Source organism: Corylus avellana, chromosome 2, assembly GCF_965113065.1.
Source record: "Corylus avellana chromosome 2, dhCorAvel1.hap1.2, whole genome shotgun sequence".
In the NCBI taxonomy this organism is placed as follows: Eukaryota; Viridiplantae; Streptophyta; class Magnoliopsida; order Fagales; family Betulaceae; genus Corylus; species Corylus avellana.
Window position 1 is genome coordinate 39336725 of NC_142491.1, and position 18549 is coordinate 39355273.

Here is an 18549-nt window from a genome sequence, read left to right on the forward strand (position 1 = left end):
AATGTCGTATTTGCCAATGTTAAGTATGAAAACCATATTCTCATAATAATGTCAATCATATTTATGAAATATCTTTTTATTAAAAATTGTTAAAGGATATTCTCATAATGAACCCTTGAAAAGTGAGAAAAGTTTTGGGAAAAAAAGAAAACAGGTGATAGAAACAATAAAAAAATAAAATGACTCCCTTGAAAAGTGTTGCTACATGTAGCATTTTTTTTTGCTAATCCAATGTATGAGTTTTTTACAAATATGATTAATCATTTTAGTTAAAAGTACCATACGGCTCTTCCATTGTGAATGCTCTATGATTCCAAAGTTATGGCCCTTAAAGTCCCGACAGGTGGCGGATTTAGCTTTCAAAGGCTGGCCTGTTGTTTCTCACACATGTAGAATTTTGCAATTACTTACTAACCAAGACATTGAATAATTGAGTTCCGAAATCAGTTTTCAATCTATCTGACCTCATAACCCATTGTTTCCTTTAATCGAGAAAAGAAAAAAAATAAGAAGGAGAAAATAATATATATATATATTTCCCTCATAACCCATGTGTGAGGTTTTAAACGAGCAATTGACAAATGAGATATTAGCTTTTCTTTTGTAACAAAATTCAATTTTTTTTTAAAAAAAAAAAGCAATTTGGGAAAAAGGTTATATTAGATCAAAATAATGAGAAATGAGTGACAAATCCAAAATGAAAAATACAATATAGGAAAAAAAACCAAAGAGTAAAAAAAAATGTCAAAAAATGACTCGATTCTTTCTAAAGGGTTGTATAAAAATAGTTGCTAAAGCAAGGCCAAGGGGCACGCTTGGGCACGGAATCCAATAACAAGCAACTTAAACGACAATTAAGTGGATGCATGTCTATTTTAATTCTCCTTATCAACTGTTGTAACTATCTCTTTTAAGTTTGAGATTCTACTACTCATCCTCCTTATTGACAATAGGCCACATCAATATCCGATAATTATTCAAATTTGTTTTATTATATTCAAATTCTTTTACGAATGGAAAAATTCTTAGATATTCTTGGCTTAACTGTTTTTTTTTTTTTTTTTTTTAAATAATAAGAAGAAGAAACAAAAAGATCATATAGCTACTAAGGTATAGTTGGCTTAGTTGGTTGGGTTGTGTGGTATTATCAATTAGGTTTACTTTTGATTTGGTGAATTCATGTGTCAAAATATGGTTTCTAGGTTGTAACGTTTTTGGTTTGAGTTAATGACCATGTTCAACGTAAAAGTTGGTCCAAGATATGAAGAATCCAAGTTTATGAATGCAGTTTAACACAAACCAATCAAAGTAAAATTATAATTTCTTTTGATTTCGACATCAAATGAAAGCAAGCTTGGTGGTATTAGAAAACTGAATCAAAATGATATAATTTTGCATTTCATGAAAAATTATCCAGTTCTAATTTTATCGGGCTATCAACATAAGTCTAAAATTTTTGTACTAAAGCAATCATTGGTAAGTTCGTTCACAATTGATTTGAACAACACAATACATAAAGCTCCATACAAAACTTATTAGCATCTCTTACTCAAAAGTCCCATTTCACCATGATATTTTTGACCATATAGAGCCACCACAAAAGAGCACCACTGCGTTATCGAGATGATAGATTATTATTATTTTGCCTTGTCATTTAATGAACATGTGTTATTGTTAGCGGTTTTTGTCCAAAGTTTTTCTAGCTTGTTCTGCTTATGATTGTGATTAAAAGTTCAGATTTGCTTATGAATCTGGTGCATCAAAAAATTGTTTTGCTCATTTCTATGGTGTGATGTGAGCCAACATTCCTACATAAACCCAAAAGCAGCCTATCTTCTGCAATCTCCTATTGTATTAATTAAATTAAAATTATTCATGTCATCATTTATTGGAAGGGCAGTTGAGTACTTTTTAATTTCAAGAACGGCAATTTGGTAAAAGTCATTCAGTCATTAATTTGGTTCCCCCAACTACTTGGACCACAAAAAGTCAAAAACATCAGCCTCTATGTTGTAAGCGAATTTTGTGTACGTTCCACTGGGAGAGAGACCAGATAAGCAAGACGACGTCGTTGCCATAATTAGGTAAAAGCATCAACGGGAATGAGAATGACTTGATATATATATATATAAAAGCGGTTTCACAAAGATGAAGCCTTGAAACTTGAAAGGAATTCATCATCATTTTAAGTCAAGTAGCTCAAAAAGAAAGAAAAAAATCATTGCATTTTCTTTTCATAATTTTTCTCATTTCAATTCATGAGATTTTTAAAAACATAAACAAAAAAAGGAACCAAAAGCCTGTTCATCAAGAATTTATAATACCAACAAAAAAACTTCAAATATCATAAAAATATAAAATATCAAAACAAAATAAAACATAAACTATACAGATAATTCACTAGACAGCCTCAAAACAAAATAAAATCAAGATGTCTCCCCAGTAATACAAAACCATATTAGCCCCTAACGGGGTCACAAACAATAATAAACATAGAATACAGTGATAATCAATCAAAACTAGGTAAGAATGCAGTAGTGTTGTGAAGGTCGAAGCATATGTTAGTGCACAAAGAAGGAAGAAGAGATGAGAAATTGACAACTTGATGCAACTTCCTGCTGATGTACCGTCTACAGGGTTTTAGATCCGCTTCCTTTCCTACACATTTGAATACCAACATGAACAGTTTAAACCACTGAATGGAGTACATAAATAAATCATTCAACTTTAAGGAGGTCTCGTTGATAAGCAAAACATAAAGAAACTTATGGATATATATATGGAGAATATATTTCCTACTGATTGTACATAGAAATATAGAGGCATTGCATGTAATTTTGCCATTTGTAAAATTTATGGATATATATGGGAATGTAATGCCTTCCCCTTTTTTTTTTTTGGTAATTTTGCGACCTTGTTGAATAGAATGAAAATGTTTTGTTTTTGTCAAGGAATTGATGTGGATGGAAATACGCACATCATTTGAGTTGGTGGATAATCTCAAGATTTTTTTGTTGTTGATGTTTGTCATCGGTGTTTCTGTTTTTGCATTTCAAGTCTGATGAAATTTCCGTGAGAAAGAGCTTCTTTAATTTGGAATAAATACTGGGAGAGGGTATACCTAATTTGTTCACACTTCCACTAGGGGTTTGATAAGAGAACATAGCAAGAGAGAAGTGCCAACCCCATTAAGCTGCCTTCTTAACATGCCATGCACAAATAAATCACATTCATTTGTCAATGCTTTAGAGCAATGGATATCAGTCGGTGGAATCAAGATGCAAAAATGTCAAAATTACTATCCCCACAAGACATTGTACTTCAATGCACCAAAAAATCCAATTAACATCTCTATATGACAACTACATCTACATGTTACAAGTTTCAGGATAGAAAAGAATCACTCCTTTGAATATAACTTTTCCTGCTAGAAGGAATAACCTAAAAATACAAACAGGAAAGGTAAAAGACAATTAGGTATATCGTGTAACAGAAAATTGTACTCCTTTGTTGGTGCTTTGGGTTGCCTCTCCAATAACCACGGTGTGTCAATACTCCCATCTCTTCTACCTCCAGATTGTTGTTCATTTGATGGGCAAGAAACAAATTTTAAAGAGAGATCTGTGAGAGATGCATTAACACCACCTTCAAAACAATCCATTTGCATCTTGGTTCATATTTCATTCAACGGTCTTTCAAGTGAATGAAATCAAACACCTGCACATATAGCTCCTGAAACGAAAAAGCAAAAAAACAGAAGTAAACATACTGCTTTTCTCACAGCATTCAACTATAATAGAATACAAAAACAAAAACACCAATGACAAACATCAACAAAAATCTCTCATGGAAATTTCATCAAACATATGGAATGCAAAAATAAAAACATCAATGACAAATATCAACAACAAAAATCTCTCGGGAAAATTTCATCGAACATAAGGAATACAAAAACAGACATAAACAACAAAAAATCTCTCATGGAAATTTCATCAAACAAAGAGAATAAGGGAGATTGACTGAGAGAGAACGGTGTGAGATATTTACCCAGATTCTCTGGAGGAGGGTCGCACAGGGCCCGGTAATTCATTAGAATTGTGGAAGACATAATCTGAATCTTAAGTACTATAAAAACTCTAATCAACAAAACCCCTACAAAAACTCTAGTCATCAAAAGCTAATGATTCAGAAACTCGAATCCTTCAAAATCCCCTAAGACGTAAGAAACTACAAATCCTAAAAATGAGAAAACCAGATTCAACCCACAAAAAAATCTGAGATTCAGACCCAGCCAGATTCAGAACAATCAAAACTCAGATTCGAAATCCAAAGACAACTAAAAAAACCAGATCTATGGGAAAATCAAAATCAAGAAAAATCAAAATAAAAACCAGAAGATAACCTTACCTCTTTTGAGGTCTCCGCTTGTAGGCGGTGGTGATGGGTCGTCGGATCTGTACAGTCGGAGGAGATGATGGAGATGGGTCAGAAACAGAAAAGAAGAGAGAAAGAGTTACCTAATGTGGTGGCTCGGGTCGTCGGAGATGTACGATGGAGTGGCTCGAGGAGGTGCTTCTAGTTGCCGGTGGATGGCGGCTGGTGGGGGAGGCGGAGGCGGGGGGAGAGAGAGAGAGCTGTATGTGAAGAGTGAGGAGGAGAGGGAAAATGAAAATGAAACCCTCACTTACTCGTCCGCCTCACTAAAAATGGCAGAGAGGTTGCAGAATAAAAATTAGTTACGAAAAAGGAGAAATCAAACCACTGCCGCCAATATCGTATCCTCGGCGAAACACGAACTCGGTTGGTTGGCACCAAAACACTTCTCCAACAGAGGTGGAGAGGTGATTCGGTGCCACACCTACTGAGTTCGTGTTTGGATACTTCTCCACCAGAGTTGGAATCCTTTGAAGACTCACTTGCAGGGTATCCGATTCCATGGCCCTTAATAGAAAAGAAAAAAACCACACCAGAAACCACACAACAACAGGCGGCAGCATCTGGAGCAAAGTCTTCTCGCTGGACTGAGACACCGGATAGAAGCAGGCACCCCAACGTATTTCCATCCAAAGGCACCAAAGCCCCAGACACAATCACCGCGAAAAAGGCGTGGACGAAGTCAGCAAACAGAAGCTTATACCTCGGCACGTCCACGGTCTTAGACTCCGGCGAGGGCCAAAGACCTTTGCATGTTGCAATCCCGTAGTGTCTTTTACTGTCATCTCCAACGTAGCTGTGTGTGAAGGTAGAAAAGAAGCAAGACAAACCGCACAGACCAACAAGAATGGCGGTGAGGTTCTTGTTGATTGTGTTGCAGTAGCCATTGTTGGACAGCACAGGGCTGAGGAACAGGTACAAGAAAACAGTGCCGGTCGGGAGGAGCTTGATGAGGTTGCCAACTCCTTATAATGTTTTTGTCGTTGATGGTTTTCTGGGAGCTTTCCTTGGACTTGGAGGGAAGAGTTGGCTGCACAGTGCACCCAATGGATCGGATCGATTGTATTTGGTCGGAGGGATTCTTGCAAGCGGCAACTAACTCTTCTAGGGTACATATAGCCGATGAATATAAACTGTGTTGTCAATTGTGACTTCGATTTGAATTATGGTCCTAAGTATCTTACCAAAGTTTACTCTTCTGCCCTTCGCACGAGTCACGTGATTCCCCACTCAATACTCTTCATAGTACCCATACGTAGGGCTGTTAAGTGAGCGAAGCGTCTCGCGAGCAAGCTCGGGCTCGGCTCGCATAAGATCGGCTCGTGCTCGACTCGAATATTATATGAAGCACTTCGTGAACACAAATCCTAGCTCGAATATTAAACGAAACAAGCTCGGCTCGACTCGGCTAACTCGTGAGCAGCTCGTGAGCTCGGCTCGTATAAGGCTCGTCTCGCTTATTAAGCTCGGCTCGTATATTTTTTATTAAGTAACAAATAACAATATATAATCAACATTACTCATTTACTCAATAATAACAAATATATTATATACCTTTGTTTTTTTTTTTTTGTTATTTATGTATATGTGTGTATATATATTATATATATAATATATGTATATATTAATATAAAAACATATAAGAAATATATATATATATATATATATATGATATTGTCATTAATCATTTTATCATATGATATAATCATATAGTACAACCGCACAAGTTATTGTGTCATTTAATACAAATATTATAATTAGATAGTTTATACTTTGGAAATTGGAATCGTATATATCACATAATCATTAATCATTATATAATCATATTGTATATCTGCATAAGTTATTGTGTTATTTAATCAATACATTATAATTATATACTTTATTCTTATAAAACATATATGATGTATCACATGATCTTAGATCTAAGATAATATTAATATTAATTGTGAGATAATATGATCATAAAATTTAAGTATGAGTGTACGACCATTAGATCATATGAATTTATTACTTAGAGTTTGAGTATTTCGGTTTTCTTGCTTCTGTTTTGTAATAAGGCTTGGCCACTCGATCTGCCTGCTTGGATGTGAACTAAAGTACTGAACTTTGATCCAGATCTTTTAGGTCGTGGATGTGAATTTTAGTCCAAACGTTCGAGTTGTGGACATGAACTTCATCCTGGCTTTTGGGTTGAAGAGGAATTTGTGCTACCTATGCATTGGATTGCGTCTGTCTTATGTTTGTTTAATGTTCTTTAACATTTTAGTTGATTTTGTATGGATGATTGTGATGTTGGGATTAATCTATTATATTTGTTTAATGTTCTTTAGCATTTTAGTTGATTTTGTTAGTTTTAATTGTAAGGTTGACATTAATCTGATATGTTTGTTTAATATTCTTTAGTATTTTAAGGTGCAAATTATTCTGGATGATTTTTATAATCTAATACATCTAAATTACAAAAAAAAAAAAAAACAAAGTCGAGCTCGAGCTCGAGCTCGAGCCTGGCTCGAGATCAAGCAAAATAGTCGAGCTCGAGCAGGGTACATACCCTGTCGAGCCGAGCTCGAGCAGCATAGTCGGGCTCGAGCTCGAGCTCGAGCCTGACTCCAAAATAAACGAACCGAGCCTGGACAGCCAAAGCTCGCCCAAGCTCGGCTCGTTTACAGCCCTACCCATACGATCCCTTTCCTTTTCCCCAAATCACATGATAGAAACCTTCTGAAAATTATCCGTACCTGAAGACGGTGGCCACGTTTCCACCACTGGTTGGCTGCCTCCCCCCTATGCAATTTATTTACGCATTTATATTTGGGAAATGCTTTTTTGCATTCTCCCCACCATCTCTTCTCTCTTTACTTTTTTGTTTTATTTTATTTTACGCATTTATATTTATATGAACTAAATTAATGACAGAAAAAGTCACAATTAGCCTTCAAATAAAAGAGAAAAAATCACAAAAGAAGGGGAAAACGGTCAATATCAAACCAAGTCAGTTGATAAAAATTAAAAATTAATGGAAATAAATTGATAAAAATATCAAACCAAGGGGAAAACGGTGAAATTGATTAAAAAATAATAATAATAAACAAGGGGAAACAGTCAAATTGATAGAAAAACCAAGGGGAAAACGGTCAAATTGATAAAAATTAAACATATTTTTTTCAGAGTCATAAAAATTTAAAATTAAATTATTTCCGTAAATTCAACTTTAAAAATAAGAGGACCGAAATTTAACCTAAATCTATCATCTCTTCCATTTTCTCAACTCTTAGCACGTACATCTTATCCTTAGAAGCTTGCATGTTGCGCATGATGAATTGAATGATCAGCACCCCATGAATTGAATGATTCACGGGTTGGATAGGATGGGCTACGGATGTGTGTACAGCAAGGACTTAGTGGTTGTATTTGGCAAAAGGTCGGACCGAATTGAATCTAAAAATTAAAAAAATTCTTCTCAAAATAAATTTTAACATTTTTACTTTTTATATCACATTAATTATTTTTTATTATTATTTAAATAATAAAATTATTATAAATCAATTTTTTTTATTTTTTTATACAAAATATTCTTAATTTTTTTTTTCATATTAATTAAATCTACTACAATACTGAGTATTGGGTTCACGCCTGCTGCAGATGGGGACACAAGGCTCACGTGATGATACGGCCATGCTGGTGAATCTGTCATTTTCAAAATAAAATAATAATTTTACTCTTCTAACAATACACTAAGGAAGTAAATACTATAAATGAAAGGATATTATTCCATCAATTACAATTACCATGCTTCTTTCATCAGCCTTCCATTCCATTAATTTCCCATTATTATACTTAAAACGAAAAACAATATCTCATTATTTAATAATAGCAGTTTCCAATAGGCACGGACTAGAAGACAACTGCATCTACTCATTACACCTCAAAACAATTCAAAATACAACAATTTGTCAGAGTGCTCTTTATTTTTATTAGTAGTAACAAAAAAAAAAAAAAAAAAAAAGCTTTTATTTTTATTTTTATGAAAACGGTAAGTAAGACGGTTCAAAAGAACAGTATTGCCCTTGTAGCAGCGGTTGGGGTGAGGCGGTATGCACCCATATCACGTTGTCACAAAGCCCAAACCGGCAAAATTCTAATGAGATGGGACAAAAGAGATTCGGACAAACTGGTGCGACCAATAGAGCCCCTTTTTAATGACCAAATGCATTTCGTGCCTGACAACTGACTTTAATGTCTCAACGCCCTTCTTCACATGCGGACCTTCTTTCAAAATGAGATTCATCATCCTGGCCGTATCAGAGGCTATAGCTACTAGGCCTGAACTTAATCCTAGAGCTACAAACTTTTCTTCTCGTAAAGAGGGTCCCACCTGAAGACAACAAAATAGAGGTCAGGCGTCCACGTCAATACATGTAAATTAAAAAAAAAAAAAAGTTTAATGGCAGATCATCGATCAGCGAATCCCCTCCATTGGCAGTTCACAGACCGTATTTCGTCCTGACAGCTGGGTTGCGTGAAGACGTAGAGTTAAAAAAATGCATTGTCTCGTTAAATCTTTTAAGAGGAAAAAGGAAAAAGGAAAAAGTTTAGACGGCGCCGTTTAAACAACGTTTCCTTAATCGTTTAAACAACGTTTCCTTAATCGTGGGTCATTTCGCAGATTAAAATAAAAAAAAAAAGTTAAATGCTCTTTTGCCTATAGATTTTGAAGACTTTATTTTCTTTTTTTAATGTTTCATTATTTTTCATAAAGATAAAGATGATACTTTTATTAAAATTTCTTCTAAAACGTAGTTTAATGCCACGTCAGCACCAATCAAATGTTGCTACGTATCATATAATTAATTTTTAAAAAAAATACTTTTTAAAAAAATTAAAAAGATTAAATATATATATATATATAAAAGAAAAAAAATTTGGGATGGCCATCTGGCCCATTTGGGAGAACCGCTTTCTTGATATGGGCCTCTCATTCTGATAGTTGTGGTTCTTCACCCAGTAACTCAGCAAGGATGCAAGAGGCATCCAATACACTACTTGCCAAACCCAAACCCAAGGATGATCCAATTGATGAAGCTAGTTCGAGGTCTGGAATTGGTTTGAGATCCCACAACAATCCAAAAGAGAGATCCACACAACTCGATAATCAGGCAAAGAAGCGATTGTCTCAACCTAACAGCAGTGAGTTCTCGGCCGTGGGGTGGCGAGCCGGCCACATGGAGGTGGCCAGGCCACCCCATGGCCAAAGGGGGTGGCCAAATGGCCTAGCCACCTCCAATTTTTAACTATTGATTTTTTAAAAAAAAATTAATTATATGTCACGTGGCGATATTTGATTGGTATTGATGTGGCGTTCCGTTAAGTTTTGGACGAAATTTCAACGGAAGGATCATCTTGGTCATTATGAAAACTACAGGTATCTCATATGATAAAAATGAAATCCTAAAGAGGAAAAAATAAAGTCTTGAAACCCTAGGGGCAAAAAAGTATTTAACCACAAAAAAAATTAATGGCTTTTTTGTTGACCGAGGCACATTCATTGGCAGTTCATCCATCAGCGAATCCCCTCCCATTGGTTGGCAGTTCATCGATCAGGTGTCATTCATTGGGATCCGGATCCCCTCATATTAGGAGGAGAATATGAGATTCTCATATTTCAATCCTAGCCATCCAATTTTATCCAACGCTCTACAGAGCGCCACATGTCCCATTATAAAATAATTAATAAAATATCATTTAACTTTTTTTAAAGAATAATAATTAAAATAACAAAAAAATTAAAATAAAAAGAATAAAAACAATGGGGTTGCCGACCACCACAGTTGAGACATAGGAGTGGCTTCCGCCACCCCAACCGCTGGTCACCCTCATAACCCTTGGAGGGCCAAATAAAAATAATAATATTTTATTTTCTTAAAATGGGTTTAGGCCCTCGCGGTTGCGGGTTGATCAACTTCAACCCCTGCATGCCAGTCGAGAAAAGTAAATACGATTTAGAAAATAATGTTTTTTTTTTTTTTTTTTTTTTGCCCTTTTTGTCCACTCCAGTGCTGTAAATGAAAATACATTAGAGGAAGAGTTTTGTTACAGGTCACTTTCTTTAAATTTAATATATTTATTATTGAATTTGTAGACATCACTCAAGTAAATTTCATATAAATTAAATTATAAATTCACCTATTATTATATAAACATAAGTAAAAAACAAGACAAAAAAAAAAATTATATCATTTGTATTGTATATATTTCAGCAAACAATAAGGTGTTTTTATATTTATTGTATTTGTTATTCTTAGCTAATGTCAGTAATGTGTTACCGTCTAATTTGGTATCATCAAAAATGAGTTTTACAACACATCAATTTATTAAATCATATGCTTAATAACACACTCAACCACTCATCGGAGGCATTTAAATTACCAACAGCGGCAAGGAATATGATTTAAGAGATTCATAAATTAAGTTAGTCTTTAAACTCATGAAGAAGATAATGCAAAGTTGCACGGTGCCCTTTTTACATGTTAGTCTTTATTAAATGACAAAAACACACCGTTTCGATTATGAGTGGGTTTTTTACAAATATGATTAGTCATTTTAGATAAAAATACAATTTAACTCCTCAATTGGGAATGCTCTAAGTGGTTAATAGTGGGCCAGTGGCTTTAAAAGCGGACAAAAATCAACTACAAACTGGTTAATTTTTAATAACACATGCTTCACACATTTTTTTAGGTATGGGACATACGTCACTTTATTAGATTGATTTATGTCATTCTCACATATTTTTTTAATAGCAGTAATAAAAAAAAGAAAGTATTTTTTACATGCTTTATGAACAAATGCACTTTATTATACTAGTTTCTAGCTAATTGCTACAAATTATAGCTAATTTCTTTTTGTGGGTGTAGAAAAATTATGTATAAAAGTGAGAGGAAGTGTAGCATTACACAAAAACAAATAAAATAAAAGCTTCGGCCAGCTGGGCCGAGCCTTTGTGGTCGGGTATGGGTTGGGTCGGCGGTTTGTTGCTTGTGAAATCCAGTAGCTATAGAGGCGGAAACAAAACCCTAAACCCCAGGGGAGTAGAAGAAGTAGATAGATTGGCAAGTAAAAGCGAATGCCCTTGAAAACTCAGAGAAAAGAAAACAGAGAGATGGATCACATAGCAGCAGCTGAAGAGCGAATTGCGTCAGAGAGTGTACAACAAAAACTACACCAAGTCAATTTAGCCGCTAAAGAACATCTTTCTCCTATCCAAGATCATGTCAATTTCACCCTTCAGGTTCTACTTCTCTCTCTCTCTCTCATATGATTGTATGCATTGGTCTGTGGAGTTTTCTGGGTTGTTAGATTGTTATTCTGATGTGGGTCTATCTTATCTCTGATGGTTATTTGTTCATTGTTCTTCTGTGAGGAAAGTGAATTAATTAGGATTTTATTGTTTGTTAATCTTAAAAGTCTGGTCTTTTGGACCTGAAGAGAAAGCAAAACCCATTTCAAAGTGTACCTAGTGAAACTGTTTGGCTTATGTTAGGCGATCAATCTTAAATTTTCAAAATTTTTCATTTTCTATGAATGAAAACATTGTACAAAGGAAAAAACTCTAGTTTTTTTTTTTTGTTGGTTTATTCCATTTATTTTCTTGAGTTTTTTCTACATTTCTATGGATTGTTATTTACCTGCCGCGTCTAATTGCCGGGAAACTCATATGAACAAAGCCATATCATCAATGTTTGATTACTTTTCAAAATTTCCAATTCTTATGCTTTCTTGGCTTCAAAATGGGGATACTAATTATGTCTTTAAGCCATTATTTGTCTTTAATCAAATTTTCTTACAATTATTTTCTCAATGATCATCGCCTGCAGCAAGCATACTTCAAATGCGCGTATGAGTGCTTTGATAGGAGAAGAAGCCATGATGATATCAGCAATTGTGTAGAAAATTGCAGCGTTCCAGTTGTTAGATCTCAACAGATGGTTGAGAACAAGATGGCCAAGTTTCAAGTAAGTTGTTTTTCTTTTCTTTTTCGTCATTCTTATTTTTATTCAGCTTCTCTCATCGATTCTGTTTGTTTCAGAGCAATTTATTTCCAGTGAAAAATTTCTGTCCGAGGAAAAAAAATAGATGCAAAGAAACTTGTCTATAGGATATGTTGCTGAAAAAAGCATGATTCTTTCCACGATTTTTTTAGGATGCTTGATTACCTTTGAGGGGACAATTTTCTGTCCAAACAAACTGAGTTGAGCTTTAGGTCTTATGTGATTGCTTTTAATTGGAGCTTAATCTTAATACTATAATTTTATGCTTGCTTTAGAGAGTGATTAATCAATTTTTAAAATTCAGTAAACTATTTGTGAAAACCCCTAATGGCAGAAACAAAAGATGCATTTATTGCATACAAATTTGAAGATAACTTTATTTTGATTACAACGAAATAAAAAAAAATTAGAAACATAAATGAACGTTTTATTATTATTATTATTATTATTTTTACAGTAACATAAATCAAAGTTGAAGGACAAAAAGTGCATTTGTAAAAAACATAAAAACAACAAACACTGTCAAAAAAAAAAAAAAAACAAAAAACAAACACAACCTAGTTTCCATGCATTCTTTTTTTATGCTAAGATGTATTTTATGTTAAACGACAATAGTAAAGAAAGACTTGGAACACATGCTGTTCGCTCGACGACCTACAGCACAACGTTGCCTTCCTTATTTCACAAAAGCCCTCTCTCTCTCTCTCTCTCAGCAAAGGCCCCATCTCCATTTTTTCTTTTGGGGGGGGGGGGTTGTTTGGTTCTTAAACACAGTGTTCAAGTTATAGAAGAAAGGAAATATAAAAGTTTTGGCTGCAGAATTTGATTTTAAACGGTCTTTCGGTACATGATTTTATGCAGTGGGATTTTCCCAGGGGCACTCTTCCCTTTGAGGCATGACATACCTGCCTACTTTGTTTTCTAATTATGTGGTTCTTGATCAAAAAGCTGAAATTTTTTTATTTATTTTTAATTATTATTAGCTGATTGGATGTGAAATCCCAGCCAAGTTTTGATTGGTTAAATTTCTTGGCTTGTTTTTCTTTTCTGGCTGTTGTTTGTTTGTGCAATGAACTGCATTTCATCTGCCGAAGACAACTTTTTTTTTTTTTTTTTTTTTTTTTGAGTTTTTGTCCTATTATTATGATTTTAATTTGGTTAACTCATTCCATCTTGTTCAATGTGTTGGAAAAAAAAAATACTAGTGGTCCTTTCATCAATGGAGTGTCAAAGCGACACCTTTTCTGGTTTACCAAGCACATCGCATGGGATAACATGCAGCAGTTCCTCATCTCAGGTCAGTGTTTTTCTCCGTTGTTATTGTTATTTTGACTATTATTATTGTTTACCTAAATATTATAGCTGTTATTGTGGAAGATTTTCATTTGTTTGTTATGCAGTAATCTTTGAGATTTTGCTTTTTGTGGGTGGTCAAGATTTGAAAGGTAATGTCCTTGTAATCTTGCAAAGTGCTTTGCATTCAATAGAGATTGACTGTAGGGCAACTTCTAACAGGGCTATGTGCTATTGACAACCTTAGTGGTTTAGATGAGGCATGATTCCTTGAATGCTTTCAGCTAATGCTTAATTTTTTTAGACCTGCTACCTTTTGAAAATATTCTGTCAAGAATATATGAGACACATGGATCAAACTTTTTGACTGTCAGAAAAATATTCTCTCAGAGCTGTCAGTAGGGCCGACGGTTTTATTCCTCTGGGGAGTTATGTTCACCTCCATAAGCAGAACAGAAAACTTACCTGGATTCCCTAGATTTAATGTGGGGTTTCCGATGGGCTTCAAGAAAGAGACCCCCAAATAGGGAGAAAAACAAGAACACAAGTCTAGAAAGTTAGTAAAACAAGAAAAACGAGGACTATTGTATACCGCCGACCAAGCATAAAGAGATTTGAACATATATGTTTTTAATTATTATTAGCTGATTCTAGTATTTTTGTCTTATTAAAGGTCATGTGGTATTTTTCTTAGGTATGAATGTTGACAGTGTCTCCGTGTATCTTAACAAGCTGGTCGTGTTCCCAGCTTGCCATGTTTGTACAAGAAAGTTTCCTTTTGGATATTAAGGTAATGCAAATCTTGTTATTGGCGACTTCCTTCAGTGTTTCTTTATTCTGTTTTAATATTGTTAAACATTAATTCTTTCTGTGAACTTCATAACTATCGATGATAATGTGGATGCGGCCCAACTGTATTTTTTTTTTTTTTTTTTTTTTTTTTTTTCTATTCTTACGTTTTTTCTCCATTGCTTTATCAAAATTTCATTTGTAGTTTGGGGATATATATATTTAAGATCTCTGTTCTCATCTATACCATATTCTTCTGACTTGAATAATTTTTTTTGTTTTTGTTTTTTTAATAAGGTCCACCCAAGTTCTCTTTCCATTGAAGGCACATTAGGAAATCTTAGACTCAGTGATATGTCTCTTGGAACAGATCACGGTTGGGGTTGGCTTTGTGATATACGTAATCCGTGGGTTGAATCTCTTATTAAGGTCCATTATCCTCTCTTTGATGAGCAACTGATGCATTGCAGGCTTCATTGGTTTTGTTCTTCTATATTTATATTATACTCCTTTTATTGTTCTCAGATAATTTTTCTTTCATTTTCTTTTCGAGTTCAAATTCAATTCTTATAGTGTTGAAGATGATGATTATGAAGGATATGATTACAGCTTGTGTGGCCGACTTTCTGCTGTTCGCATTGTTTTCCTCTATAGGTTTGTTCAGGAGGTACATTTCAAAACTACCGGTGATTATTTATGTTGAGTTAGCATGGTTTTGTTATCATTTACTTGTTCAGCAGTGTTAACCATTCTTAAAACTGTTTAATTGATAGACATTGAAGATTCTCATGGTTTCTAATTCTTTTAAATTCTTAGCACAAATGTTTTCCTTAATTTTAATTTTTAATTTAAGATACTTGCTGTATTTATTACAAGAAAATTTTATGGAGACATGTTTTTTGCAGATAACAGTGTACTTTCTGGAACTTGCTACCCCACATACTGAAGAAGCTATCAAACTTGTTGATAAAGTTGAAGCCTTTGAGTGGTTGATTCAGAAATACGAGATTGATGGAGCTGCTGCTTTAAAGCTGGACCTTTCACTTGACACACCAATGATCATCATTCCGAGAAATTCAACGAGCAAAGAGTCTGTAGATCTTCTTTTTTTTCTTTGGATAATTACAAAGAGTCTGTAGATCTGCACATTAGTTCTTATATAGTGCTGATTTGATAGACTTCTAGGTAGTATTTCTGATGAGACTGTTTGGAACCTTGGAATTTCAGAGGGAGGGGTATAAATTACTAGGTTAGAAAATGTCTCACATGAAAATTTTAATGAATACTTTAGGTTAGGTGAATTGGAGTGACATGGAAGTTTTTCTCGTAAGGACTGTGGTGTTGGTGGTGGTGACAATGGTATTGGTGAGATATGTGGTGGTGATGTTGCTGACAGGAATGGGGTGGCGATAAATTGGTGGTGGCTGTGGTGGCAATGCATTGGTAGTTTTGGTGATGTTGATGGCAGCGGCTAGAATATGAATTGGCAGTGGTGGTAATAGATTGCAGCTGCTACGTTATGGGTGGTGGTGGTGTGGCTGCAGCAGCCATGAATGATGGGGTCAAGGTCGGAGTAGTGTTGTGATGGTGGTGGGGTGGTTGTTGCATTGGTAATGGTGGTGGTGTTGGCAGCGAGATGGTGGGTGTTTGTTGTGTAGCATTGGTATTGGTAATGGTTAGTGGCAGTGATGGTGGTATTGACTATGATAGCAGCATCAGCAGTGTTCTGGTGGTAGTGGCGATGTTGGTGGTGGTATAATAATGGTGGCCTTGGTCATGATGGCAGTGACAGGGTTGGCAACCACTGCTTCCTTATGTGAATAATTTGGAAAGAGCCACCCCTCTGTTTCGTAGTTTTGATTGGTGGGATTGTGCTTTCCATAGCCACCCTTCTTTTCGTGGTTTGATTGCTGCATCTGTTTGATTGCTTGTTCATACTCAAATTCCTCCAAGATTTTGGAAAGTCCTTTCCTATTGACCCAACCATGAAATTCCCAAGTTCCTACGCTCTTTCATCAAAATGCACTCTTATAGTTCTGACTTCGCTGAATGATTGTATACATAAACACAGTTCTTTTCTGAAAGATTATGGATAATCACATTTTAGTTTATCGAAGGAGCATGGTTTGTGAAACTGTTGTAAACTATTTTCTCACCATGCTCCTTAATTATTATTATTATTATTGTTGTTCTTGTTATTATTATCATTTTTTTAAAAAAAATTTAAACTTAGGCTACAACTTGTAGTGGTACTAAACTTTTGTTGTATGGATTTATTTGATTATAAAACCCCTTTTCTTTTCCTCTCTTCAGAAAAAAAAAAAAAGTTTGTGGGCAAAGACATTCCTGCTTTTCATGCTTCATTTTTCAGCTTAAAAGCTATTGTATATGGGGGCTCTATTGTATACTTCCTGTGTACATGGGTTGTGCCTCTTTGCACTATTATATAAATTGATATTACCTATCAAAAAAAGAAAAAGAAAAAAGACATTCCTGCTTTTCTTGCTTTTTGAAGGGATATTAATTTTTCTAAACTTAATGTGTTTGATGTTTAGTTGTTGAGTGTTATCTTTTGATATTTTGCAGTTTCATTCAACTTGATCTGGGCCAGCTTCAGGTGACAAATGAATTTAGTTGGCATGGCAGCCCAAAGAAAGATCCTTCGGCTGTCGATATTGATGTTTTACTCGCCGAGGTATATATATATATATATATATTTCTTAGGTATTGCAATTCTAAAGTTAGTTAACTATTGTTCACAGGAGCATTATTGCAGATTATGGGGATCAACATGTCTGTAGGGATTGATGGGTTTGTAGGTAAACATATGATTAGGGAAGGCCAAGGATTTGATGTTTATGTGCGCAGAAGTTTGAGTGATGTGTTTAGAAAAGTCCCAACATTTTCTCTAGAAGTGAAGGTAATATTTGTGCTTGAAATTCCAGTGACTATTCAATGTCTTGCTTCTCATCTGGTTGTTTAAGCATCTTTAGTATTCCTTGTGGTGGGGGACTGTTGACATTATTATGGTATACTTTGATATGTGTAATATCATGGGAACAAGGGTCAACACCTGTAGTTCCCAGGCATATATTGCATCTTGTGTATGCGCTTGGTTTCTGTGAGCTTCTTTGCTGAAAGAAACTTTTTGGACTGACCACTTGACTCCTATTCCCCCCCCCCCCACACACACACACCTTCTTTTTGAGCTATTTATACTCTATTCTCCACAGATTCTGATCTCAATCTGCTTGCCATTCGCTATGTTTCATACTAGAGTAGAAGAATGTGTGCAAAGATCTGTTGTTCCTTTGGGATCAATAGTTTCTTCAATTGACAAACACTACACGTTGTTCCACTGTTGTAGAAGAAAATTAATTTATCCCTAGTGGCCTGAGATATCTTTACAGTTCTAGATATATATTCCTTGACTCAGTTCAAGCCGGATCTTACTTGCATTTATGGTACTTAAAATATCTTTGGGTTGCTTGCCTAGATCTGTTGGTTTTATTAGAGTTCAAACCTGTCCCTGTTCGTGATGTTGTATGCTTCTGGATTAAGTTTTGGTGTGATTAGTTCATAGTGAAGAGAATATTGAAACATGAATAGTTTCATGATTTTAGGGGTTAGCTGCCCTTGCTAGCTTTGTCTTGGTCCAGTGATGTGCTCAATTGATGTCGTTTGTTTCTGATCATAGTTTTATTTATGAGACTTACGATTTGTGTTGGAGTTTAGTTGACTTATTTGTTGGGAAGGCTGTGTGGTAAGGTTCTGGTGGTATTTCCTGACAAATGAATAATCTCTCACAAACATTCTGGTCCAGTTATTTACCTGTGCATAAATTTGATGATGTAGTGTATCAAATTTGGGTTTTCCTTTAATTTATAGTGATCACACTATAGTCTATAGTGAGAGCTAGGTGGAATCTTTTATTATCCTATTTCAACGTTTCTGATTCCAAAATTTACTTTGATGTTGCTGA

The 18549-nt window shown here is 34.8% G+C and overlaps 2 protein-coding genes across 9 annotated transcripts in view; one reads left to right on the forward strand and one right to left on the reverse strand.

Moving 5' to 3' along the window:
• Positions 1 to 3268: 3268 nt before the first annotated feature.
• Positions 3269 to 7116, reverse strand: LOC132177322 (protein DMP2). Its single transcript, XM_088512789.1, is given in 6 exon segments — positions 3269 to 3732; positions 4408 to 4979; positions 4982 to 5048; positions 5050 to 5412; positions 5414 to 5567; positions 6989 to 7116. Coding segments are annotated over 5 exon segments (1011 nt in total). The 3' UTR covers positions 3269 to 3732; positions 4408 to 4680.
• Positions 7117 to 11512: 4396 nt separating this feature from the next.
• Positions 11513 to 18549, forward strand: part of LOC132167446 (uncharacterized) — a 32566-nt gene continuing 25529 nt past the window's right edge. The window contains exons 1-8 of one of the 8 annotated variants that reach the window (XM_088513014.1): positions 13754 to 13782; positions 13886 to 13930; positions 14473 to 14568; positions 14865 to 14996; positions 15121 to 15234; positions 15473 to 15657; positions 17154 to 17262; positions 17344 to 17746. In XM_088513014.1, coding sequence (XP_088369140.1) covers positions 14479 to 14568; positions 14865 to 14996; positions 15121 to 15234; positions 15473 to 15657; positions 17154 to 17262; positions 17344 to 17550 — 837 coding nt within the window. In that variant the 5' untranslated portion in view covers positions 13754 to 13782; positions 13886 to 13930; positions 14473 to 14478 and the 3' untranslated portion in view covers positions 17551 to 17746. Of the gene's footprint in view, positions 11726 to 12311; positions 12450 to 13690; positions 13783 to 13885; positions 13931 to 14472; positions 14569 to 14864; positions 14997 to 15120; positions 15235 to 15472; positions 15662 to 17153; positions 17263 to 17329; positions 17747 to 18549 lie in introns of those variants that run through there. The other 7 variants (XM_088513017.1, XM_088513016.1, XM_088513019.1 and 4 more) reach the window with 7 other exon arrangements.